At 37.3% G+C, this 27,293-nt stretch overlaps 1 protein-coding gene across 3 annotated transcripts in view; it reads left to right on the top strand.

The window, feature by feature from the left end:
* LOC150079799 (teneurin-a-like) overlaps positions 1 to 27,293 on the top strand; it is a 351,321-nt gene that overhangs the window by 110,242 nt on the left and 213,786 nt on the right. For 2 of the 3 annotated variants that reach the window (XM_090383374.1, XM_090383373.1), the window contains exons 4-6: positions 13,011 to 13,430; positions 20,100 to 20,285; positions 23,046 to 23,160. In XM_090383374.1, coding sequence (XP_090239500.1) covers positions 13,011 to 13,430; positions 20,100 to 20,285; positions 23,046 to 23,160 — 721 coding nt within the window. The remainder of the gene's footprint in view (positions 1 to 13,010; positions 13,431 to 20,099; positions 20,286 to 23,045; positions 23,161 to 27,293) is intronic. The other variant, XM_090383375.1, reaches the window with a different exon arrangement.

Genomic DNA, 27,293 nt, shown 5'->3' with positions numbered 1-27,293 from the left:
TTACTTTTATTTGTGTTTAAAAATGTATTCGTGTTTTTGTATTTGATCCTTGGCTTTTTTGAACGCCAGTGTAGGTAAAAACCTACGATAAAAACTCACCATTTCAAAAAAAAAAAAAGTGAAGGGAGAAGAGAATGGATGGTTGAGAAACAGGGTGGTATTAAAAGCGAAAGGGAATCAGCAGATGGTTAAACTCTCCACATCACGGGGATGACAAATAACTCTTCCACTGTGTAAGAGACTGTTGTTTGGATTATGCTAGACAAATGTTCTAGAGAACAGAAGATAACCTTGTCAACTCCCACATAAAGCGAATGAGACTGATAGAAAATCTAATGATGTACTAAAGTAATTTATCAAAAGGACTATAAAAGCTTCAAGGAATATACGCGGGACTGCAATTAGTGTGTCCCAATTGCATTTGCAATTGGGACACGCCAACGCGGACCATCCAACTATTCTGTATAATGTAGTGAGCAACCATTGATCCTCCATAGCACCTCATGGGGCTCGCGAATGAATTCCCCTAACAATAGATATATATTAAAAATATATAAATAAAAAAAACAATTAAAAATCAATAGAATACCTTTTTTTTAAATAAATAATTATTTTAGAAAATAAAATGATAAAAAGCCATTGTAACGGAGTCATGAATAAGTAATGGGTCAGGAAAGGAATGGGTCAGGAAAGGAATGGGCCAGGACCACATGAAATTCGTGTGGTCCTGACCGATTCCGGGCCTTGGAATAGAATCTTATTTTCATGTAGAGATAAATTTCAAAGAATAAAACTGTAAATATTAGAGGCATATTGAATTGAAGAAGCATTCATGTTGTTGTTGTTGAAGTAGAGTTTTAGGAGCTTTAGCGACTAAGGCTAATTTAAATTGCGTGTGTTCTGAGGTCGATTTTCTGTTTGTTGGATGAAAAATCCGAGTTTCCGGTAGGAAAACCATGCAACCCTCGCCTGAGACCGACTAACTCAGCCATGTTGTGAAAAAGGCCCATAAAAATTCCTAACGTCATCGATGGGAGTCGAACTTAGGTCTTTTTCACCCGCTGTGGGGTGGACGGCGATGCTACCAACAAGGGCGAAGTATTCATGAACGAAATGTCAGTCAGTCGAAAAGGTAACAAATCCCTTTCCTCAACAGTAAGAGGAGTATTGCTTCCAAAAGGACTGGTTTAGTTTCATAATGTGCTTTATATAGGAGGAACTTTCATGATGTGTGGTTTTTACTACCATAAATTCGAGCTTTCCATACCAGCCATCTCGTACTCAGGAAGCCAAAACCCAGGCAGCAGAAGATCCCGCCTCCAGCATAAGTGCAAAGGCCAGCAAAAAAAAAATCCACTCTGTTGGAGTGCAAGACCAGCTGATGGCAATTCCATGCTCCAGAGCTCTAACCTGGGCACTAGCAAAATTTCGTCTCTAGTACAAGGCTAAAAGCCCTCGTGGGTAGCACAATTGGTAAAATCGCCGTTCTCTCCACACTGGGTGGAAAAGGTCTGAGTTCGAATCCGTCGATGACGTGGGGGATTTTTGTGGGCCTTTTTCACAACGTGGCTGAGTTAGTCGGTCTCAGTCGAGGGTAGCGTGGGTTTTTCTCCCGGAAACTCGGGTTTTTCATCCAGTAAACAGAAAGTCGACTACAGAAAACGGAATTTAAACACAGTACATACGAAGTAATATGGCCTTAGTTGCTAATGCTCCTCAAACCCTATTACAGCAACAACAACTAGGCTAAATGCCAGGGAAAAAAGGAGGTCGTAGGAAGAAGGGGAAAAGAGAGAGTTCGGTGGATAATGTCAGTGTGAAGTGGCAGTACTGCAGTGGCCAGTATATAGTTCCAAATTCAGCCTCACTACGGTTGAGCAAGTACTGAACCTCTGCTGCATACCTTTTCTATAGATACTTCCATGGGCACTGTTCTTCTGAATTGGCTTCAATAATTCCCCCTCTCTCCCTCTTCCAAAGCAGCCCAAACACGTACCACAACCAGTCAACATCCTTTTACTGTCCAACTGCGAACTCACAGACCAACTTATCTTCTTCCTCATTTTATTCATTCAACTTTCGTTTCCTGGAACAACCTCCTTTCATACATTTCCTGATAATTACAATCTACAGAAGTTCTCAAGTATAATGTCAACAAATATCTTCTTTCTTCTTCTCAACCCTCAACCCATGCACGGTGCTAAGTACTATGGGTTTTAATACCTCTCGTGTTTGGGGGTGTTCATAAAAAAAAAAAAAAACCGAAATCTAATAAAAAAATTTGATCTTTGTCATTTAAATCTCATCTCAATCATAAAAAAAAAACAGCACCAGTTCAGAATTCACGATATGTAAATAAGTTTAATTAAAATGCATAAAAATGAACTTTAAATTACATTCAGATTAAATTGTACGGTTCTCAATTTACCATCTTTCCTTCTTCATTTTAATTAATTATAAGAAAAAAAAAATAAAACCTACAGCAGTAAATTTACTTCGATCTAAATAACCAGCGATGCTACCTCAACTCGAAAATGCTCAGTGCATCAGCATCAGTTGTCATTGGACTCAAAACCCGAGCTGATTGCAAATCAGAGAAATATTTCAATAGACGTGCTGTGGATACACCAAGTTTATTTTCAAAGTTTTCTTTCCATATCACTTAAAAAACGATTCAAAATGTGGAATTCCACGATTAAGGTAACTCACGATTCAGCAATTGCAGAAAATCTGTGGCAGAAGCAATTTCTTTCTCTTTCATTTCCAAACAAGATCAACTGTCTCGTGTGTTTCTTCACGCTGTTTATCCCTAGTGCAACTTCTTACTTCCGTTTCCTCCAAGTCTCTCTCTCTCTTATCCAAAGCTCCGACATCTTAGCTTATGAACTTACGTGTCTTCTTGACACTAATTAAGAAATCTATCAGCCTGTCCTTTGCAGCCCTTTGCAATCTACTCATGAGCCAGTCGCTAATTTGCGGTCTCTGTCTCAGATTGCTCGCTACCAAAGCACTTAAGTTACTTCTTGATCTGTAACTCCTGCTGAGAAACACATTACCTCACATCTATCCCTCATCACACTCCTTAGTCTCTTGAGTAAAGTAACATACACCCATTCGTTTACTTAAAAAAAAAAAGAAGCTCCAGAGAAGGGGAAGATCTTGATTTATTAGGGCCAAGCGAGAGACATTTGGTACTCTTTTCCGGTACTAAATACTTTGAAGTTTGTTTCTCTCAATGATTCTGTGTTATGTCTGAAGTACACTGCTCGACAAAATTAACAGAACACGTAGAAGAGGTGGTGTAATGAATTGCGATGAAGAGGAGAAAATTTGGTATGGTGGCGTACCATAGATTAACGATGAAATTTGGAGACAGCGAGAAACCTGGGACATATAAGGGACATTTATAGGGGTTGTATAAGAATTGCCAAATAGGTTACATACAGAAGTCGAATACAAGATGCTCGAAAATCTAGTCACATGACATCAGTACGGCGATGACCCCCTCTAACAGCTAGGCCTGACAGCAATGAACCATGCTCGATATAAGGTGTCTATAACAGTCTATGGCAACAAATCCCATTGTTCCACTAGAGCAGACCTTTGCTCACCAAGTGACCGAGGAGTTGGCTGTCGGCATGCAATGCGATAGCTATGGGCGTCCCACACATTCCCGATTGGATTTAAGTCTGGTGATCATACCGGCCACGACAGTCATTGGATATCTTCAGTTTCAAGATATTCCTCCACCACTTGAGCTCTATGTGCAGTAGCGTTATCGTGCATGAAAAATTCTGCGCCAGTTGCACCCCTAAATGTCATACATAGGGTTCAAGGATCTGTTCTCGGTACCTCTGTGCAGTTACGGTACTCCTATCAAAGACATGAAGAGGGATGCGGCCGTTGATCATTATTCCGACCCACACGAGAACACCGTCTCCCCACAAGTCCCTTTCTGTGGTGTTGGAGGGATGGTACCGCATTCCTCGTTTCTCTAGATGAAATAACGTCTAGAATCTCTTTGCTGGCTAAGAGACTCCTATTTTATTGTGAAAAGTGTCGACGAAGACGACAATTTTGCAGACGACAATTTAACAGACGACAATTTTCTGTTAATTTTGTCAAGCAGTGTATTTTATATTATTAAAGAGCCTGTTAGAAATTCAACTGTATCTATATTTATAGCAAGAATTTTATGCGTTCTATTAATCAAGCAACATTTATGCAATTTAACAATCTATTATTGAGCAAAAGTGGAAATTGTTTTACCCCAAACCCCTAATATCATAGCTGGAAACATTACCAGAAACCATATTCTCAACTCGTTATATAAGACCCACATCGGTATATGGTAACGCGTTTGTAAATACATTTTACGGTACTTGGGACAGCAAAAAACCAGATTTAAACACCATAAGTGATTACTAATTACTAAATTGGGACACCCGAATATCTACAAATATCTCTTGTTTACATAAAAGATTTACTAACAACGTGTGCTGAAACCTTCAGCTTTTATGACAGCTTCTAGTCTTCTTGGAACAGTGTCCACTAGTTGCTTTTTAAATGTTCGCCGATATTTTCTGCATTCAGCTTAAGTGGCTACCAATAGAACTATTTTTTGGGCAGTCTCTCTTCACACGCGCCCTACGGTCCAAGTCATCCAACAGGCTCTCTCTGGGATTGAGGTGGCTCTGGGACGGCCAATTCAACTTTTTGATGCTCATATCTTTAAACCAGTCCTTCACAAAGCGAGCACTATGACATGAAGTGTTCTCCTACTGATACAGGTATGGACCTTCTCCTAAGTGCTGCCAAAACATGGATAACGCATTATTGTCCAGTACGTCTAGATAGACCTCGAAATTCATGGTTTTGTCCAAAACAACCAGTGGTCCCTGGCCAAACCAAGAAAGACAGCCCCAGACTATCAGACTACCATACCCAAAATCCATTGTTCAGACGATACAGTCCGGCAGATAGCTTTCTCTGGGCATTCGCCATACCCAACATGACCATCACACTGGTAGACTATGTACCGTGACTCGTCACTCCAGAGCACAGGCCCTGGTGGGTAGCACAGTTGGTAGAATCGCCGTCCCTCCCCACACTGGGTGGAAAAGACCTGGCTGAGTTTGAGTCCCATGTTTGACGTGAGGAATTTATATGGGCCTTTTTCACAACGTGACTGAGTTAGTCGGTCTCAAGGAAGGGTAGCATGGTTTTTTCTCCCGGGAACTCGGGTTTTTCGTCCAGCAAACAGAAAATCGGCCACACAACACGCAATTTAGACAATATACACAGAGAAACATGGGCTTAGTCGCCGGTGCTCCTAAAACCCTACAACAACAACAACCAAAGCACAGCTTTCCGTTGGTCTGTGGTCCAAGAACGACAGGCATTATCTAGACGGCGTCTGACATTAGTCGAGTGATCAGTTTGTGGACCGCTGCAGGACTGTGGTAACTCATATTATGCAGCGTCCTGCGACTGTACTGATGGCCTGTGTGCTGCGACGATGTCGACCTGCGTTCGAGCGGCGATTCTTTCCAGGGCTCTCCTGTTAGTTTCGTCAGCTTCGGAGGTTTTCTGGTCGTTTAGTGACGGTTTCAGCACCAGTCCGCTTCAATTTACTGACATATCACGTACACACCGGCTGCTTATGTGTCACCCTATTACGTGTCGAAAGCGACCATCTGAAAAAAGTACACATTGGGTGGAAGACGAAAGGAGAATGCAGCTATAAAAGGAAAAAAATCGGAAGGAAGTCGGTACTCCAAGAATGAGACGGCAGGAACTGAAAGCGAATTGTGCGTCAGAATAGAATAGTCTGATTCCAATTGAGAACATCTAGGACAATCCTGCAGAGGTCTTAGGCCTCGAGAGTTCTTTTTGGAATACGTCCGAAGAAATTTAACACCTGTACCGCTCTACCCTTCGGTATCTGGTCGGGAGCCTCCTCTGCTCAACTAAAGAGACTTCTGGGGGGTTGAATATTGGCTCCTGAGATGGCTAAACAGGAAGATGAGTTACCCTTTCAACATCTCTAGGAGCGTGCTCTATGCAAACCTTGGCATGAAGCCCTGGGAAACCATCGTCAAAGAGAGGAATCTACACTCCTTGGCACAACTTCTATGCGGCTAAATGGATTCGCCTGACATCTGGGATGTTTCTGCAAATCCTTGGACCTCAAAACAAACCCGGTTCAGTTCAACACCTTGTCTGCAATCTTCTCTGCAAAACGTGCAATACCTTAGGTCAGAGTTTTCGGCGAATACGTTCGGAATATATAACTCCTTGGGAATTGATACCTCATCTTTCTGCAGCTCGAAGCGCTATAGACAGGACATAGTGAAAGAACTCTATAAACACGAACAATAAGCATTATGTGAAAAGATTTCCCTGCAAAGGCTTCCCTGGATTCACCGTTGTGTTTTTTATTGTATGTTATTTGTTTATTTTATTTATTGATTTTTATTTTATTGTGTATTTTCGATCTGTTTTGATCTCTTGCAATTCCAATCAATATAATCAACTGGAAGTTGAATAATGTACGCCCTACTAGCCAAACCAGGCCGTTCTAGGGGTGCCCATTGATGTGGAAATAAAAAAAATAGGATATGTTGGAAAGGACGGTTCTGCTTCTCAGTTGTCTACCGATTAGCGCAACTGACAAATATCCTGCTGGAAGATTGGTAAAATCTGGAGCTATACTCCTTCAAATACCTATTGTAATCAATGCGATGATGTCTGTGGGCTGTAATTCCGGTTAATGACAGTAATGGTAGTGTGCTACTGCAACAGGATCTAGAAAAGTTGGGCAGATAGGCTGAGAAGTGGCAACTAAAGTTTAATATTAACAAATGCAAGGTACTGCATATGGATAGAAGTAACCCCAGAGGAACGTACCAACTGTGTGGTACTACTCTTAGGATGGTAGAAAATAAAAAAAAGCAGTGCAGACATGCTACCAGAGCAGGTCATGGGGTATTGTTAATGATATACAGGAATTTTGCTAGTAGGGAAAAGGAAGTGATTATTCCTTTGTATAAGTCATTGGTCAGACCACTCCTTGAGTACTGCATACAGGTCTGAAGGCCTCATTTTAGGAAGGATGTAGAGTTGCATGAGCAAGTACAGAGAAGGGCAACAAGATTTATGATGGGAACGAAGAGGTGCTCTTACCAAGAAAGGCTTAAGTTCTGTAAATTGCAGCGTTTGGAGATCGGGCATCTGATTGAGGTGTATAAGGCCTTGAATGAGTTGAGCAGGCTCAATTAGGGGGCATAAGTTTAAATTGAGGAAAGATAACTGTAGAATAGATGCGCGTTAATTTGCCTTTAGCCAGCGAGTGATTTCTGGAAGAAACTTGCATCTGTCGTTGTGGATGTTGATAGCTTAAATAAATTCAAGGAGGAACTGGACAAACGTTTGGAGCAAATGGATGTGTGAGCTTGGCTTGCTTTCTTGCATTACATGCCTATTACTATTTTTGGTAATTGATTTTAGTACACAAGCCTAAGACGATTTATATTAACTGTAAAATGGAGTCAAAATTTTGGAACGAATTTCAAAGAAGATTAAACAAACCATTTAATGAAAGGAACAGAATTCCAGTGAAAACAATCTCTAGTAGAAACATAAATAGAAAGAATTGTTCTGGGCAATGCAGGCTAGAGACGAAATCTCCAGGTTTGCGAGATAATCTGTATAAGCTAAGAAATCCTTTGCATTTTATGCACCACCACGCTAACAAATGGTTTCAGGTACAGAATGAAAAACAAACCTTTCATTTTGGTTGTGTGTTCAAAGGTTATGCCCTTTCTATGTGACTAGAAAATACAACTTCTCGCTAGCTCTTAAAAGTATGTGATTTGAATACGAGTTCCCAAAGGACGTTACAACTTCGTGGTTGTTTCGCAGCAACTGTTACCAGTGAGGAGAAAGTAAATTCTCCAAAGGCAAAAAGCCTTGATAAATCAAGAAAGGAGAGGAACGTCTGTGGAATCATCCGCTTATAAATATAAGAAGGGAACTGAGCTTAGTTTTTATTCAATAGGTTTTGATTTTTGATTCTGTAGAGGGAAAATTAAGAAGTAGAAGAGAGAAAAATAAAAAGAGAAGTAAGAAATACTGCACTGAGAAGTCAGTTATAATCTACTTTAGTGCAAAAAAAAAAAAATTGTTAGCAAAGATGGAGTGAATTGAGAAAAGATTAAAGAAATGGGACATTTGTTTTTACAGAATTTTGTTGTCGTGATGGGAAATCTTGGTAAAAAAAGACTTTTGTTGAAAATCGGCAGTCTCTGGAGATTAAAAAAAATTGCATTTGAATTGCACAAAGCATTCATATACAGGGTGTCTCAAAAATATTGGTACAAACGTTTAGGGGAGGTAGGTAACATCTAAAGGAATGTGAATCGCATAGGAACCCATAACCGGAAACGTTATTGATGAAGGTATATCAGGCTTAGCGTCGAAGTTTGCAGATGATACAAATGGTAGGGTTGTTAATGACAGTAATGGCAGTGTGCTACTGCAACAGGATCTAGATAATTTGGGCAGATGGGCTAAGAAGTGGCAACTGAAGTTTAACCTTGACAAATGCAAAGTACTGCATATGGGTAGAAGTAACCCCAGAGAAACGTACCAACTGTGTGGTACTACACTTAAGGCATTCAACATACTTTCTTCTATGGTGGGAGTTCGCGTCGAACGTGGTCTGCCCGCACTACTCCTGTTACATCTAAATAACCCATAATCGCACAAATTTTGATGCACACCCGCAAACAAACGGTGGTCCGGTGCATGTCTGTCTGGGAAGCGTTCTCCATGAATTCGTTGAGCGGCTCGTCCATTGCCCTCTGCTAATCCATACACTAGGTGCATGTCTGCCAGCTCACAGTTCGTATATCGATGCATGCTCTTCGTGCGGCGACTACTGCTTGAATGAGTAAATCAGAAATTTTACCTCTCGCGAACTGATGGACAGCGCCGTCTGCCGACTTACTGTGACGTTTCCGGTTATGGTTTCCTATGCGATTCACATTCCTTTAGATGTTACCTACCTTCCCTAGACGTTTGTACCAATATTTTTGAGACACCCTGTACAGTGGTGGACTAAGGTTAGGCTATAAAAGACAAGTGTGTAAAACAATTAGTTGTTGTTGCTGTTGTTGTAGTAGGGTTTTTAGGAGCATCAGCGACAATGGCCATATTGCCCAGTGCATGTGTTCTGTGGTTGATTTGCTGTTTTCTGGATGAAAAACTTTTCATCAAGGCCTTGATGAAAAGGACATCCGAATAATCAAAAACCCCTCTACAGGTGATGCAGAAAGACAGAAAACATCAACGTTGAACGTGGAGTGAAGCAAGGATGTGTACTCCCCCCTCCTCTTTAACATTTACTCGGACGTCATCCGAGAGAGAATGCCATCTTCAAGAGAGAATTACATTGAAGAAATGAAGGAATATGCAGGACTTACAGCTACCCTTCAATCGTGTGAGTAAAGAAAGTGAAAGAATGGGCCTCGGGATTAATATCAACAAGACTAAGCTCATGGTTCTTAATCGGGCAATGCCAACACCTCTAGGTTGTTGGATCAATGGCAAAAACGAACTGGATATGGAAATAAAAGCAAGGATTGAAATGGCCTGGCAGTATTTTCTTAAAATGAGACCTGCATTGTGCAATGGAAACCTAGATCGCCACCTTAGAATCCGGATGATGAGATGTTACGTCTGGTCAGTTTTGTTGTATGGTGCCGAGACATGGACACTGAAATCTAACACCTTGAAAAAACTAGAAGCATTTAAAATGTGGACGTACAGAAGAATGCTAAAGATACCATGGACAACAAGCGTGACCAATGAGAGTGTCCTGCAGAGAATTCGAAAAATCCAGAATTGTTGAAGGACATAAAGAAAAGAAAAACAGCGTATCTTGGACACCAGATGAGGAACAACAAATAGGCAATTCCACGGCTAATTATTGAGGGGAGAGTGGAAGGAAGAAGAAAGCCTGGGAGAAGACATACATCGTGGCTTGATGACATCAAGAATTGGACAGGATTAAACATCGAGCAGCTGTTCAAAGCTACCAGAGACATTTGCCGTGGTGGTCGCCGACTTCCGTGAGGTGCACACAGAGAAGGACGAAAAACCCGAGTTTCGGGTGGGGGGGAACCATGCTACCCTCGCCTGACACCGACTAACTCAGGTCTTTCTACCCAGTGTTGGGAAGACGGTGATTATAGCAACTGTTCTATCTACAATAACAATTGAGGGACTGAACCGCCAATTGTCCCGAAGAGCACGTGCCAACCGCACTAAAAAAATCAAATTATGACATTAGGGTTCCCCGTAAATGATTACATCTATCCATATATTTATTTGTAACTAAATTGCGTGTGTTCTCTGGTCGATTTGCCTGTTTGCTGGACGGAAAAAAATCCAGTTTCTGGGGGGGGGGGGAACCTTGCTATCTACGTCTGAGACCGACTAACTCAGCCACGCAGTGCCAACCGCACTGCATTTGCTTCAACTGTCATTCAGTAGTGGTTCCCTCGTGCCGGTATGTTGGGTGGAGGTGTGTTCCTCCTCAGACCATTTCCACCATACCATCACTACGGCCCTCCAACAGACGACAACGCCTGCAGTTGTTGAGATGCTGGTCCCCGCCTTCCTAGCTCCGAAATAATTCCGTGTTCAAACTCCATCAGGTCCTTCCCTTTACTCTCTGCATGGGCTTCGTACTGAAGAACTGACAAGCACTACACTGTCATATATGCTTCCCCGGTCTGTGAAGTCATTCATAGATGCTGTGGAATACATCCACTCCTGGTGACAAGAGTGGTAATAATGTTTTGGCTCATGAGTGTATTTTTGATATCGAATAAAAACAGCTCCCAAGATGAAAATTCCCAGTCCATGGATATACAGATGGACGATGAGTACACCGAAGGAATATAGCAGTAACTACAATAATAAATTCTACTCTCCTCTTCCTGGTTGGCATTTTGACTGAATAAATTCTAATGCACTACGTAATGATTTCAACAGTTTATTTACTCTCCAGGGATAAATAACGTCAGTGCCATAACTTGACGTAGTATTGTTTATTCAGAAAAATCAATACTTCCATCCCACATAAGAGATATGCCATTCAATATATGTCGATTCTACATTCGATATGATTCCCATTCTCAGTCAAAAATCATATTGATTCTGCATTCGATACCACTTTTGGCTGAGAACTGGAGATAAAAATAAAATACACGATTCAGAGCTTGAGATATGTCGTCTACAGGATGCAAACATGATATCATTTAGAAATAAAGCAACCATTCATGGAATATCTCGTATTTTTTATTGAGTAAGCTCAACATTTTACTGAGTTGTATTCAAAGTACATTTAATATAAAAAAGAAATTATATTTTAATTTCGAAATAAATTTATTTCATATTTTATTTGAATATATTATGTATTGCACATTTCATTCCAAACTGAATTTGTAATTTTGAAAGATACTGAATTTTATTCCATAATTTTCGCTTTCAAAATTAGAAATTAATATTCCATGGTTTCTTTACAACTCTCCTACTAGTTTTCAGCTAAATCATTGACTGAATTTTCCCGATTCTAATGTACAGCTTCCTGAACAGTCTGTTTGTGCTGGGATAACTTCTTGGTCGTGGTCTCCCAGACTTCTTATCCTTTTATCTTCGTGCCTTGAAGAGCTTCGCCTCCACGCTCCAGCTGTTTTGTGATAAGGAGTAGGACAGTAAATAATCATCCAGGCTGATGGACTCTGTCCTCCAGACTGAACTAATCAAATCTAGTTCTCGGTTTGAAAGGACACAAAGAACTGTACTTTAAAAAGACATAACTTTTATCAAATTATACGATATAAAGACACATAGGAGGCCGAATTCGAGCTGGATTTAGAGAGCACACTGTATTTTGGTAAGACCATGTTTGCCCACAATTTTTTTACCCTACTGATCCGCAACCAGTCAAGAGTAAAGCATAAAAATGTTTGCTTCTGCTTATATCTTTATTGCTCGATGTGACTTCATCGACCAGACTATAAATACTCGTATAAAGAATCAGTCACTTGGTTGCCTTCTCAAAAAAAGAAAGAAAAAAAAAAAAAGAGAAGGAAAATTGAAATGTTGCGTGGAGTACCTACCCTGACGAGTTTCTGGAGTATTGGTGCCTCATCCTTCACCGTCTGTCAAAGAAATGTCTCTTTGACACATTATTGATTTTTATCAGGTCTATTTAAAAGTAAAATGTCCCAATTTTCCCCTTGTAGCCATCAATAGGGAGAAATACATGTCAGACTAGTTGCTATTGAATCTATGGTACATACCCGAAGAGGAAGTTAATTAAAGTGTCCGCATAACATTTCTGCATGTCTAAAAAACATTTTGCCTGCCTTCTATTCGAGTAAGATCTATAAATCTCTATTCACCACTGCTCCTCATCTCAAAAAAGATCAAAAAAGGCAAAATTTCCTTTTTGGAGTTGATAAACCTGGTCTACTCCATGAAATTCTTACAAAAATCCCTTTGGGGGGCTTGATGGCTCAGTGATTTTTCAAAATAACCAACCAACCAACCAATCAAGAATTAACTCGAGAAATCTTTCTCCAAATTCAGTGACATTTGCGATCCATTTTTATCTCCCTAGTAATTGTGGTAAATCTGTTCCTTGCTGTTTAAATTAGATAGTTGTCGAGCAACAAGTAGATGGGTTTTAGATGTTCTAATTATATGTTCATTTTGTTTCTTTAATATTTGAAGATTGTCTTCACCCCTACCGTTCATTTCCCTCATCCACTTCAAACCTTTTTTACTTCTTACGCCCACTTTTAGATTATATATTCATCTATATTTGACTCAAAATGCAAAAAAGCACAGTTACTGCAAGACCAGTATCCTGGAAATGTTATGTTTTATTCCTTTCCTTTCTTTTCCTTTTCTTTTCTTCCCACCTACCTCAATAGATCGAGGGCGAGGCCGTGGAAGCTGTAATGCGAATAGTGGTCGATCATACAGCCAAAGTAGTATGGAACTGCTACCAGGTCGTAACTACGCAGGCTTCGAAGAAACAGAACAAGGTGATTACAGCCAAGCAGTAGCCAACCCTAGAGATCCGAGCATCATCATGTCCGGTAAGACCGTCCAGTATCCCCTTTACGCCTCTCTACCTCGACAGGTACCCCAAAAACCTCGAGAACACGAGCCACCAGTACAGAGGGAAGTTTCGCATACTCCCTCGGCTGAAAACAGCTCCCGAACTAGGATGTACTTATCTCTTCGTCGTGGTCCGTCTTCATCTTCCACCTCAGATAACAACTCGGACGCAACTTATACAGATTCAGAACCCATTACTCGGCGAAGAGAAGCACTGGAGGGTCAAAATGGTTTGTATTGTTTTTTTAAATGTGATAATAATAATTATTATTTATTTAGAAAGTCGGTTTGTTGTTTATAAATCTTTATTTGCACAGGACTGAGATTTATAAAATTATTATAAAAAATACAGGAATAATACACGCACTTATTAATTAATAATTTCGTTAATTTATAAAATAAAATAATCAAAATACTGAGTAATGCACGTATTTATATTGTAAACGAGGACCAAAAGATCTACTTTGATTTTGTCGTCTGCTTCCGTTTAATATTTTATAATATAATATTTTTATAACCATCACAGCAGCGTGGTAAAAATAGGTCTCTCACCATAAAATAAAATCTGAATACGAAGTATTTTTGCTTTTATATACGATTTTAAATATTGGGATGTCACCTGACATCCCAATTATTCAATTTTTAAAAAGTAATTAATAATAATTATTATTAACTACTTTTTAATGAATAATTTTCGTAAAAAATAAATATATATAGATAAAATAATTCAAATGAATCCTTTATTATACATATCCAAATGGCAGCCGATAATAATTTCGCGTAAAATTACACTGAGTGGACAAAAATCATGGGATACCTACCTAGAACGGGTATGCCCATCTTTCGCCCGGATAAGGCAGTCACACTCCGAGGTATTGAGTCCACTAGTTCACGAAAGCGTTCCACAGGTATTTCATTCCATGCTTGCTGTACACTCTCCATAATTCCGTCGCATTCCCGGGTGGAGGGTCCAAAGCGCGAACGGACCTTTCCACAGCATCCCAAAGATGCTCCACAGGGTTAATGTCCGGTGAATGGGGAGGCCATTCATGGTGGTAAAATCTGCGGAATGCTCTTCGAACCATGTTCAAATCACCACGGCTCTGTCATTGTCCAGCTGTCCATTGCCCTGTGAGTGCACGATGACCATGAAGGGATGCAGATGGTCTGCAAAGATAGACACGTAACCTGGACCGTTAGAGATGCATCTAGACGTACCAGAGGTCCCAACGTGTGCCAGTTGAACATGCCAATACCATTACCGATCGTCCACCTGCCTGAACAGTTCCTTGACAAGACGGGTGTATAGCTTCGCACCCTCCCGTCCGACTAGAAGAGCCGTCTCCAATCATCCAAGGTCCAGTGCCAATGTTTTTTCACCCAGTTGAGCCCTAGAGTCCTGTGTCGTGGTGTTAGCAATGGGACTCTGGTGGGTCGGCGTTTCCCATAACCTATTGCGACTAATGATCTCCTGATGGTCTTGGTGGAGACGTTTCTGGCACCTCCCTCGTTGAAGTCGGCGTGACTTGTGCTAGCTGCTCTCCGGTTGGCTGAAACAATGCGAGACAGACGTCGATGGCAACGTTCATCCACCACCGTTCTCCGTCCACAGCACTGTCCATGATGAGATGTTATTCCGGAAATGGCGTATTCCCAATACACTCTTGATACTGTCGAACGGGAATAGTGCAATTTCTGTACCACCTCCGCGATGGAGTAACCCATGCGTCGGGCACCCACTATCATCCCTCTTTCAAAGTCGGTTAACTCACGACCTTTATCCATACTGACATCAAATCACTGTCTACGTGAATGCAGTGAACCTATATACCTGCCAAGCGGTGGGTTTGTTCACTAGCCAGAGAAGTGACAGCATCGCGTTGCCCAGGTATCCCATGAATTCTGTCCTTTCAGTGTATAATTAAACAGAATTTTGATTGCGTTCAACTGGAGGAAAATAAACCGCATGCGCAGTTAATAAAATGTAGTCCACAACATCAGGTAGGTTCATTTAATACAGCTCAGCATTGACTTATACGATTTTTATAATTTTGTATTAAATTATGGAGCCTTTCTTTCAAAGTGTTCATCTAAAATTACACGTAATTGTTACATTTTATTAAGTGCCTTACTTCGGGCTCTGCACGAGACTCAGTCATGACGTAAAGGTACACAATCATGCGAGAAGCATCAAGAAAAAAATAATAAGTACTTCATAAACAGAATATTTTAAGATTTTATGAGTGTTTTCTGCCATTTCAAGAGCCATTTCAATGGCTGAACCTAGATGACACTGAAAGTGATTATTGCATATAATCAACTTAACACTTGCGCCCCCTGGTCTGTTTAAATAAAATTTTGCAAGTTTAAATTTATTTATGATATTAACCTCAAATCGTAGAATTGGCTATGTTTTTTTTTTATTTTTTTAAACAGAGTTACTGTACGAAATTTCCTTCAAAATGAAAGTTTATCTTTTTAAGAGATACATAATAATATTTGATTAGAGGCTCAGCTTAGAATAAATAAGAGGTGAAATATTTAACACACGTTGTTCGGTAGGATAGAAAATTAAGGTTCTCTCTAGGGATGTCTACTGTAATTACAAGGATACCTCTACGTGAGGAAAGATGTCAACTCAGTCTACTTATACTCGTGAATATATTACGCGTACTTTTAAAAATGTTCACCTTGCAAGAAATAACTTTGTGATAACTGTTGTGCTCTTAAAAATCTTTACTGGCGTTATAAGAATATAATTCGCGTGTTCGAGTTTCTTGAGGGGTTTGGAAAACTTCTCGCTGTCACGTAATTCGACTTTCATTTGTCCTTCAGCGTAATTTACAATTTGCTGCAGACAGATTAGTGAACTTAGAACTTTCAATCAGTTTTTTTTCTTTTTACTACATAAAATAGTGTCTGCTTCTTCCAATCAGTAGAGAAAAATAAAAATGTTTCGTTTTATATTTCCCCGACGGCTAGAAATTATAAACAAATATTTAACGAAATAATCCGAGTACCTTAAAGTTCTGATATTATCTGCGCCATTAGATCCAATCTTCTTAAGCAAAAACAATGCAGTAAGATTAATTTGGATGATTTTTCTTGTTAAGAGAAGAGAAGAGCAGCCCCTTCCCCCCCCCTGTTTTTTTTTTTTTTTCGCAAGTAATCACGACGTGCAATTTAAAGAATCCTTCTTGACATGTGTTGCAAATTAACAAGTCGCAAGCAAAATAAAGGTGGAAAAACCGTCAACAGTGTGATTATCAGAGAAGCTTGCATACCTAAGCCTCTTTTTTTCCAGCTATTTATCGTCTCTAGCTTCTAAGTGCGAGGAAATAGCCTGGACTTTAAAGCTAAAACGATTGTTAGCTACAAGATGTTTCAAACTTCCGTTCACTAAATCTAATTCCGGATAGTGGCAGTACGTGCAGAACATATCACTCGAGACGACTTCCTTCCAGTGAAACATTATTTGATGCATAGGGAAATGAAATCCAAATACGTTTAGGGAATTCTTCAACATCGGACGAAAGCAAATACAACTTCCTCGCCAGCCAAGAGTAAACCTGGTAACGTAAGGCTTAGAGCAAACATGTTGGTATGCGGTCCACTTCTTTCTGTGCCAGACTTAAATGCAAACAGCTCTTTAAAGTTTCCATTTTCTTGATAAAAGCACTGAATTCATTACGTATTTTTATGATTTATCATTCTATGACATACGCTAAGACTTTGGCTACAGCTCTCATACCACTAAAAAACTATACCGCTTTATGATAGTTTTTTTTTATTATTATTTTTTCTTTTTTAGTGGTGCTGCAAATTCTCTTGAAGCGTTTTGGAGTAAATCCAACAGCAGAATCTTTTTAAACCCTCTGATCACGCATTTGTTCTGGATCTTCAAACCACACGAAACACAAAATTTTGGAGACAGTTTATCTAGGTATCGCCTCAGGTGATCTAAAGACATGTATAGGGCCCTGTCCAACTACCAGAAACGTTTGCTTTTGTTACAAAAAAAAAAAAAAAAAAAAAACTGCTTTCAGAAAACGCACCCTTTCTATTTGCCTGATGTTTTGCCGCATTGCTTCCAGGCAAGCCAATCTCTTGCTGGTGTTACTTGAATATCACAAGAAATTTTTATCGAAAAGAAGAAATTAAATTTCTTTCAGCACTCGCAATATTATAACACGAAAATCTTTGCACAAATAACGAAAATACTGTCATAAAAAATCGCCTCTTCGTTCTCAGAGTATACGAGATATATATTTCTCCAAACTGTTGAAATAAAGAAAAAACTATAGGCTGCGATACGTTGTCAAAGCAATTTATATCAGTGTTCTCTAAGAAACTGTGCGTTAATAGACAATGAATTATTAAATTTAGCATGTCAAAGAGTTCCACCAATGCTATTAAATGTACCGGAAAAATTTAATGCTATACAACGAGATCAAGTTTCCTGCCAAAATTCCTGATTTTATCAAGCGTGAAGGGTGCTTTTTTAGCAAATTGTTTTGTTTGCCGAGGCTTGACTACAATGCGAGTTTTTTTTTATTTTTTCGAAACAGTAAATGAATATTTGTTTCAGCAACATTTCGCTATCGTAACTAAGGTATTATTCCTATACATAGCAGTCATTACTGGAGCAAAATTAAAAGTTATAACGTGGAGAAGTTAATTCACAGAATGCAATAATCATTATGGAGATAAGAAATAAAGACTGCAATTAAGATGTCTGCGCGAACAAAACTTCTTTAAGATTCTATGTAAAATTCAGAAAAAATGAGACATATTGATCACGCAGAAATGACTTTAAAAAATAAGAAAGGATGGAGTTCAGTAGTAATTTTCGTATTAATTGTGTAATGAAATAAGTAAAGAAATGAAGCGTATTCATACAACCATAAAGAACGTTATAAAGAACGTTATTATGACATTGGAAAGGGAAAATTATATGAGAAAGAATCCACAAAATTGCCAGTGTTTAATTAAAAATGGAAGCTATTAATTATTAAATTAAGATCATTCTTACCTTTACACAAAACTAATAAATAAACTGGTTAATATATTCAAAAGGTAATAAATAAACTGGTTAATATATTCAAAAGCTAATAAATAAACTGCTTAATATATTCAAAATAGTATTTCCATCATTATAATTACATATTTCATCGAGAAATGAGCACGAACATAAATTCAGGGATCTAGAGCGCCACCTTTAATTTTTTTACCAGTCAAAAATAAAATAAATATTTATTTCGCTAAGGATACTCAGTAAAAATGGCAATTATCAGTCTTTCGAAGGGTTAATAACGAAAATTTGCATAATAATTAATGTGTACAAATTCAAAAATCATATATAAATATATTTTTTTAATATATAAATGTTTGTAAATATATAAATAATTTTGTGACTATATAAATATTTTTTGTAAGTATATGTTTATGCAGTATAATTATCACCATAGTGATTCCCTTTTTTTTATCGCTGTTTCATTTTATTCTTTGGCTATGATCACATGATAATGACCACAAGATAGTTGTTGTATATAGGAGATGACATCTTTTACAGAAAAAACTGTGTACGCTCAAAAATGACATTACTGGAGTTCTTTATCTCTACCATGTTTTTTAATGTTGTAAACAGAAATTCAGTTGTTGTTGACAGATATGTCTAAAGTTACTCTATTGATGCAAGCTGAAAAAAATTGTTGCAATGAAAAAAGACGAGTTCTGTTACAGCACGTTTAAAGTGTAGACAGCTACTTCTAAAAGACATTATTAACAGGTCCTTCACAAACATAATAGGCCTACATCATAATTAAAATACATGCCAGTCATTCGTGGTGATTTTTTTCTAAGAGAAAACAACACCAAGTTATGGTTTTCTAAGATTTCTTAATGAAGCCTAACACGTGCGTTTCGAAAAGGAATATCGTTTTGAAAACATTTAATTACGGTACTGGCTCGAATATCCGAGAAGCCATATAAGCTACGCACCATATTTTTAAGATGTTGAAATTTATTTTCTACCAGCAACACGATTTCCGATATTTATTTCCTCTTGAATTCTTTTCAGTTTTTCGAGTGGTTGCTGTAGGATTTTTTAGGCACATCTGCGACTTAGACCATATTGCACCGTATAGATATATGTATATTATATCTGTAAATTTCGTGTGTTCTGTGTGGTCTATTTTCTGTTTGCTGGATGAAAAACCATGCTACACCCGCCTAAGACCAACTAACTCAGCTGCGTTGTGAAAAAGACCCAAGACCCATAAAAATGCCTCCCGTTGTTAACAGGATTCAATCTCAGCTCTTTCCCACCCGGTGTGGGGAGGACGGTGATATACCAACTGTGCTCCACGATGGCGTTCAGTTTTTCACTAACTGTGAAAGCCGCGTGTCTTTGAAATCATGTTTAGCAGAACAAATACATACCTTACAGATTATACCCACTAGTGCAGAGTGCTGAACTTAGAAAGAATCTCGAGCTGCACGAAGTGGATTAGGCGATTTCTCTCACAGGTAAGGGATGATGAAAAATGCTTCATTATCCACTACCTTTCATTTCCTCTTGGCAGTAAATAATATTGATATTGTTATCTATTCGTTTCTGTTCCTTCAAATATCGCACGATCATGATATTTAAATGAATAGCACGTGTTGCTAGGAAACCAGAATGCTCTCAAAGATCACTCAGTGCATATCCTAAACAATTGAGATGGTACTGAGAAAATATCACGAATCACTTGCGATGAGTTTCTGAATACATATAACAACAGTTGAATTTTAATGAATGAAATAAATCAATTCCAATGTATTCACTATTACTAAAATATTCTCTGTTCTTTTGTACAATTGTTGTCAGAACGGACTTTTCTTCTTTTTTGTTTCAGTGTTCCGAGAGAGTCCACCAGAGCCTGCTCCAGCGACTATGGGCGGACGTAATATCCCTCCAGTCAATCAGTTTGATGCCTTCGGTAGGAGACCCAGATTGGGTTATCTAGAGAGTGAATGTGAGTCCGAGCCACCTTATTTACCAACGATGCTGTCCGGAGGATTATCTTCCTATACTTCTCAAGGTATAAATTTTCCGTCTCTAAATTGATATAATTTCGTTTTTTAATACAGTTATTACCAATTTTTATGGATTTTGGTTTGTAGTGTGAAATTTAACACTTCTTTTTTCATTGAAAAACGTTCTGTCCATTTTAAACTTTCTGGTTAAAATATTACTGAAAGCGATTCAGAAATTTAATCTGTTGGTGTCAACAGCTGTCCCCTAAACAGTTCTCGTTTGATTGAGTGTAAAACTTCTTTGGATGCTTATATTTAAACGAAAGAGTTCAAGCAACACGGAACAACCATAAAATTATGTTATAAAAGACATGCTTTCGAAGCATTTATAACCTACGTTGGAAATTCCTTGTTTTTCACATTCTGTTTTATCAGTCATAGGCTGCCATAAAAAGCGAAGGATCTTGTTAACCCAAAAGGTATAAACAATAGTAGTATAAATTTTAGGGGTGATAACAACTAACTTTAATATTTAAGAATGAAACAGTGAAAGGAGTCATAACAGATGCTAATACATTCCTCTAACCTTATTTAAAATTTAATGTCAAGCTGCACGGGAAGCAGAGAAAGAGAAAAGAAAAGAGAAATAAAAAAGCTTTACTTTTAAATAAGAATTTTATAAGAATGCCATAGTAAAAATAATTGCCCTCTCTAAGGTATATTTCCAGCTAAGGAAGTATGTCTGGAGTTAATTATTATTATTATTATTATTATTATTTATTTATTTTTTTTTTTTTGAGACCTGAGCTAGATTGCTATGGTAGTAATTTGTAGATACATGCTACAGCAGAATGATTCAGTCTTTTCAATTGAACAGACCCATTGTTTTAAAAAGGTGGAAGACCAAAGTGACACTTGAATTAAACCATAACAGTTCAGTGGGATTAAGAAAGTAACGTCACTACAAATCTTGACATTGATGCTCGAAATGTCAATAGAACTGCCCATAAGTGTTATGTTATTGATAAGGACTCGCACTGTATTGGTTGCTGTAGTGAATAACAGAGTTAGTGGAATCAATGTTCTTCCCACACCGAGTACAAAAGACCCGAGTTCGAGTCCCGTCAATGAAGTGAGGAATTTTTATGAGTCTTTTTCACAACATGGCTAAGTTAATCAAGCGAAGGTAGCATGGTTTTATCTCATGGAAACTCGCATTTTTCGTCCAGCAAACCGAAAATCGATCACAGAACACATGCAATTTGACAGTATACACGGAACAATATGGTCCTAGTTGCTGATGCTTCTAAAACCCTACCAAACATTGTTTTAAATAGTGAAATGGCCATTCTTGGATACTGTAAGGGCAGAAACAAGTCCTATAAAGAAACGAGTCGCTCTATACAATGTTTAAGTCTGATATATTCGAATCTGAGTGTGGGGAATGCCGAAGAATGTGCTACCTTTAGCAATGCACCGTTCTCGTAATGAAATTCAGAGGATGAAAGATCATGATAAGTTTTGGCTGGAACCATTGGTTGGAACTAAAAACCCTCAGTGCTGATTATACTCTGTAAAATCTGTAGAACTGGATCTATCATGCTCCAGGCTCTAAAACGAGGTTCCGCAAGTGGCCTGAATACCACCTCCCTCTGGTTTTGATCTGAATCAAAGAACGCCTTTGGGAGAAAGTGGTATTTGAAGGAGGAATGGTGCCAGATTTCAGCTGGATGCTATCATGAAATCGAAAGTACTGCAGGAAGGATCAAATTCTGAAGACCCACACGTTATTAATATATTCAGTGGAAATCTATTTTCTTCAAATGACATCCAAATACTTTTTCGCGTTCCAAATGTTTGTTGTTTTTGATTTTGGAGAACAGAATCATTGGTCAGTACCAAATCTCGAATCCCGAATGATAATTTCATTAAAATAAACTTGGGTTGGGGTAAGTTTTGCATATAAAAATCAGTTTCGAGCAATCTAAAGTTTAACATTGGATCGCTGACAATATTTAAAAAATAAATTATCGGTCAGATGCAATAATTACATGATATTTACATAATTATAAAATCATTTATTTAAATTACGTTTTCTAAAAATAATTACTTTAACGTTTTTAAATTAGTATAGTATAGTTTATGTAAACTTAAGGAAGGCCGTGATCATGTTAAAAAGTTCAGACACAGATTTCTTTTCACGAACTCGTCGCGACTTGTAACTAATGTTGAACCATTAAATTTTGATTTTCCTAGAGGTCTCCACATTTTTCAACCAGGGCGTACCCAAATCCAGAGGGCAAGATCACACTAACCTACTGCTAATGACGAAGTTAACTATCTATTCTTTACTGAACTGTGCAATTGCTGCTCATTTCTTGTAGATAATTGCTCATTTCTTACCCCTCCTTGTCTTTTGCTACAATTGGCTTTGTAAAAGTATATGGACAATCGTTTAAAGTAGGGGCCGGTCAACATCATTGGTACTGTTTGTTACGTTTGTTTTTAATATAGATACATTCATTCATAAAATAAACAGTGTCCGACAATGTGGTGACTTCCTATGGAATTAAGGAGATTGAAAATGTGGAAAGCTGTGATATCTTTGTCTGAAGAATGACTTTCTGAAATGGATACTGATTCGAGTAGCTCGATCTTTATTATCCATACGTAGAATTGTGTCACCTAGAGAAAAAAGTTATTGAAATTACTGTTTACTTGTAGCCAAGTTATCTTTGCAATTTCTGTAATGGAACTTGGCCAATGAAAAAAATTTAATGTGGCAATAACTGGACATAATCCTAATGGGTGTTTCCTTCTTCTAGAGATGACTACAGTGAATCAAGTGACGCCTCTGTTGGAGAGTACAACAGTTCCATCGGACAACAATAACGAGCTAAGGAACAATGTGAACAAACTCATCAAACCTGACAACGAAAGGTAAGGTTGAAAATATCGTATTTGTGAACAGAGTTGTGTGCTGTAAGAAAGGATTGGTTGCAATTTTAATCTTTTCTTGTCCGGGATAGTGTGATATGTCTAACCAAACCATAAAATTTGCTGTTATTCTGCCTGTACAGAAAGAAATGTTCTCTGTGGAAAAAAAAATACCGTATTTTTCGGCGTATAAGATGCACTTATCCTTATTAAAACGAGCCATAAAATTATATTGCGATACGACAAAGGTTGGTTCCTTACAAAAATATATATTCCACTTGCAGTAGATGGGTATTTTTTTTTTATAAAGTATAGTCCAAATCATTTTTAAATTTAAAAATACTACCCCTTTTCATTTTTTTAATATTTGATTAATTTTAAATTTATTACATTAATTCCCTTTGCAGAAATTTCAGACTTTCAATCACAAAAACAAAAAATAAAAATTAAAAAAAAAATAATAATAAATAAATAAAAAATTTCGTAGTCAACATTTTCTCTAGGCTCGGACATGGTTGTGTTCCTTTGTTTATTTTTTTTAACGAATTATAATCGAAATATAGCGTAATACTTTCAGATATAAAGGTTACAATAAATAAAAAAAAAACTTATTTCGCTGGTTGAGTTTCACTGATTTTGGCTAATTAAAAATAAATTATAAACATCAGTAATTTAAATTGCTTTGTAAATGCTACTTATAAAAGTTTATAAGAAGTGCACAATCTTATATACCGAAAAATACGGTACTCACATAAAGAGTGTACCCCTTATATATCGAAAAATACGATATTTATAGGAAAAAAAAGTGTATAGATCTAAATTTATTTTACATCTACAACCTCTAGAAATATTTCTTTGAAACATTTGGAATAACGTGAATATTAACGGATTATTCCATCAGTCTCGTGAATATACACATTTATCCAAAAGTTTCAAATAAATATTCACAGTTTATTCGTGAAATCGGGTATTTCCAAGTAAACAGACACACACAACCATGTCTCAGTAAATAGACAGATATTTCTCTGTTTTTCTCTCTCTCTCTCTCCATAAATAGAAAGATATCGGTCATACGTGGATATGCGGCGTAGGCAAACACCGCGCAAACATTTCTTAATCGTTCAAAACGATCAAGTCGCGTGACGAGAGGTACATCCTCAACCGTGCAGATGTAGAAGTATCGAAATCCTACATCATGTTGAACGCACCTCGTGTGACAGGAATACATCAGTTTTAAATGAGTTTCTCTTATCTCCAGGTAACTAGCTTTCTCCCATGGCATCTTGATACAAATATTATACCACGGTTAACTAGTGACAGTCTGTCTCACGAGAAACAAGATCAAAAAAGAAAGAAAGAAAAAACAAAAGTCCTCTCTTAACAGCTGCTTACGCTCCCTTCCGAATTCAAGCTTGGGGAGGGGGGAGGATAAGAAAGACTGAGGGTAATGGAACTATCAGAAGCACTGGATACTGAAGGAACAATATTTAACTGGTAAATGGTTCTTGGCACGATTCTGGTGTTCACTACTGAAGATGTATTAGCCCTCATGAGAATAACATCGCGCAGCGTCACATTGAACTATGACATTCTCTCCGTCCAGCTACTTTTTTCTGAGGAGAAACATCACTTACATACAGCACACGTAGCTTAACTGATCATTTAAAGTTCTGGAGAAGAAGGGGAAAGGATATTTTGGAGCTTCTTATCCGTAAGTGCTTCTCAAGAAAGATTAAAGATAAATAAATCAACAAATAAAAACATCAACCCGCACATTCAGAATAAATCTAAATCCAGCCGGGGTAAAATAGGTGGTAGAGAAGTACTTTTGTTTCCCAAATATGATATAAAAAAAGATGTAACTATTTGCGATAGATTGATCAAACTACCAAAATCAAACTACCATAATAGGAAAATAAACAAATAATTTAGAAATAAAAACGTATAATTTAAAATGAATTTTTATAAATTTCTTATAAAAATTAGCATGCTGTTTTTAAAATATTATAAATTTATTAAGTGTTAATTATTTCTTTATTCATCATAAAAATATATACAATTTATGACACGATTTAATTTTAATTTTATTAGTTTAATTTTGATAAACAGCGAGAGGCGCCCTCTATTGGAAAAATATCTGTGAATAAAACAACACAGAGAAAGTGTTTGCCTCTGACAGTTTAGTTTTTGATATATTTTAAAATGTTATACGTTTATTAACTGTTAATTATTTATTTATTCATTATAAAAATTATATACATTTTATGAGGCTATTTAATTTTAATTTTCTTCTTTTAATTCTGATAAACAGCCAGAGGCGCCCTCTATTGAAAAAAATATCTGCGAATAAAACAATACAGAAAAAATCTTACAGTTTGTTTTCTAAAATATTATAAAGTTATTAGCTATTAATTATTTGTTTATTCATTATAAAAAATATATACATGTCATGAAGCTATTTAATTTTAATTTTATTGGTTTAATTCCGATAAACAGCTAGAGGCGCCCTCTAGTTGAAAAATATCTAGAAATAAAAATGCAATGGCAATACAAAGAAAATCGTTTGCCTCTTACAGTTTGTTTTTTGCTATTTTTTAAAATGTTATACATTTATTAACTGTTAATTATTTGTTTATTCCTTATAAATATATATATACATTTTATGACGCTATTTAATTTCAATTTTATTCGCTTAATTCTGATAAACACCGAGAGGCTCCCTCTATTGGAAAAATATCTGTGAATAAAACAACAGAGAAAATCGTTTGGCTCTTAACAGTTAAACGTAGTTTATCAAATGAATACAATTTAAAAGTTTAATATATGAAAAAGAATATTAAATATAATTATATTCATTTGCAGCCTCTCTAAGAAAATATCTGGTAATTATGTAGAAAATGTTAATAAAATATCAACAATAATAATAATAAATATTAATTATTTATATACTTATCTATTTAGATGATTGTGATCCTCTACTTTCTGCAGGTAATAAATATGCTAATTTCATCGTTAATTTTTATATTCTGGCTAGAAGCGCTCCCTAGTGGAAAAAAATGTCTGCAAATAAAATAAAGAGCAAAATTATTTCTCATTTGACAAGAAAATTGTTTATTACTATTAATTTCCTACACGAACTTCTCTTAAGTTGTAGCAGCGCGATATTTTTACAGACAGATAAGTTTATTGTGTGCGTAACGTCTACAGATAAAAAAAATAAACAAGAAATGGCGTATCTGAAGCACGAAAATAAAAGTTGTGTTTGGACCGGTAGGATGTATTCCTACCTGACACACCGAACGCAGTAACGTGGAGCAAATTACGGGAGATTGCAACACAACAAGCCATAAAATGTGGAAATCGGAGAAATATCCACGCAGTCTGTTCTGCTCTCATTGCCGTAGTAACCCTGCACGTGCCTCCAGGCGCCCTTACTGCGCTCTCTATAGAGAATATCGCTACAAAACTCAACTGTGAGAAAGTTTGGTGTACTTTGTAGACACTCCAATGGACGATTCCCACACCAGTTTTTATGGAAAACATACTTCCGTGTGTATATAGTACTGTCGTTTAGGGCCTGCCACTGCAGTTCATGACCTAAATCCGGCGCACACACCGGGAAACTTATTTGTGCTATGTGTGTGTACTAGGTAGCTGGACATTTGTTGTATCACTTCCTGGGATATATATAATAAATGACCCCAGCCATATTTTTATCTGACCATACGTGTATTCAACTTCGAAAAATTCTACGACATTCCCATTTATTTATATAAATATTTGAAGGAAAAAAATAATAAACTTTCAGAAATAGATCGCGATCTTTGAACAGTAATAAATCGAAATAAATTTCTCTGTAATCCGTTTCATTGTTTATTTAAATGCGTGTAGTTTAAAGTATGTTCAACAGGGGGTGCTCTCTACTATTCATGGAATACACAGCGAGGGTTTTGAAATAAATTGAATGTCATTCTGAGAGTTATTGAACTCTGTACACGGTCTAATGGGTCAAATTTAACACTCAGGAAAGGCTGCAGCCTCAAACTAAACACAATTGACCCCTTGTTCTGTGGTTGGGTCTACATTAATACTTATGTGTATTATAATACTTGCTCTCCAACGTTGTATTTATCTAT

Source organism: Mastigoproctus giganteus, chromosome 10 (genome assembly GCF_048544385.1).
Source record: "Mastigoproctus giganteus isolate SK-2022 chromosome 10, ASM4854438v1, whole genome shotgun sequence".
NCBI lineage: Eukaryota > Metazoa > Arthropoda > Arachnida > Uropygi > Thelyphonidae > Mastigoproctus > Mastigoproctus giganteus.
The sequence above is the reverse complement of the archived record's forward strand: the minus strand, read 5'-3'. Positions and strand labels throughout refer to the sequence as shown.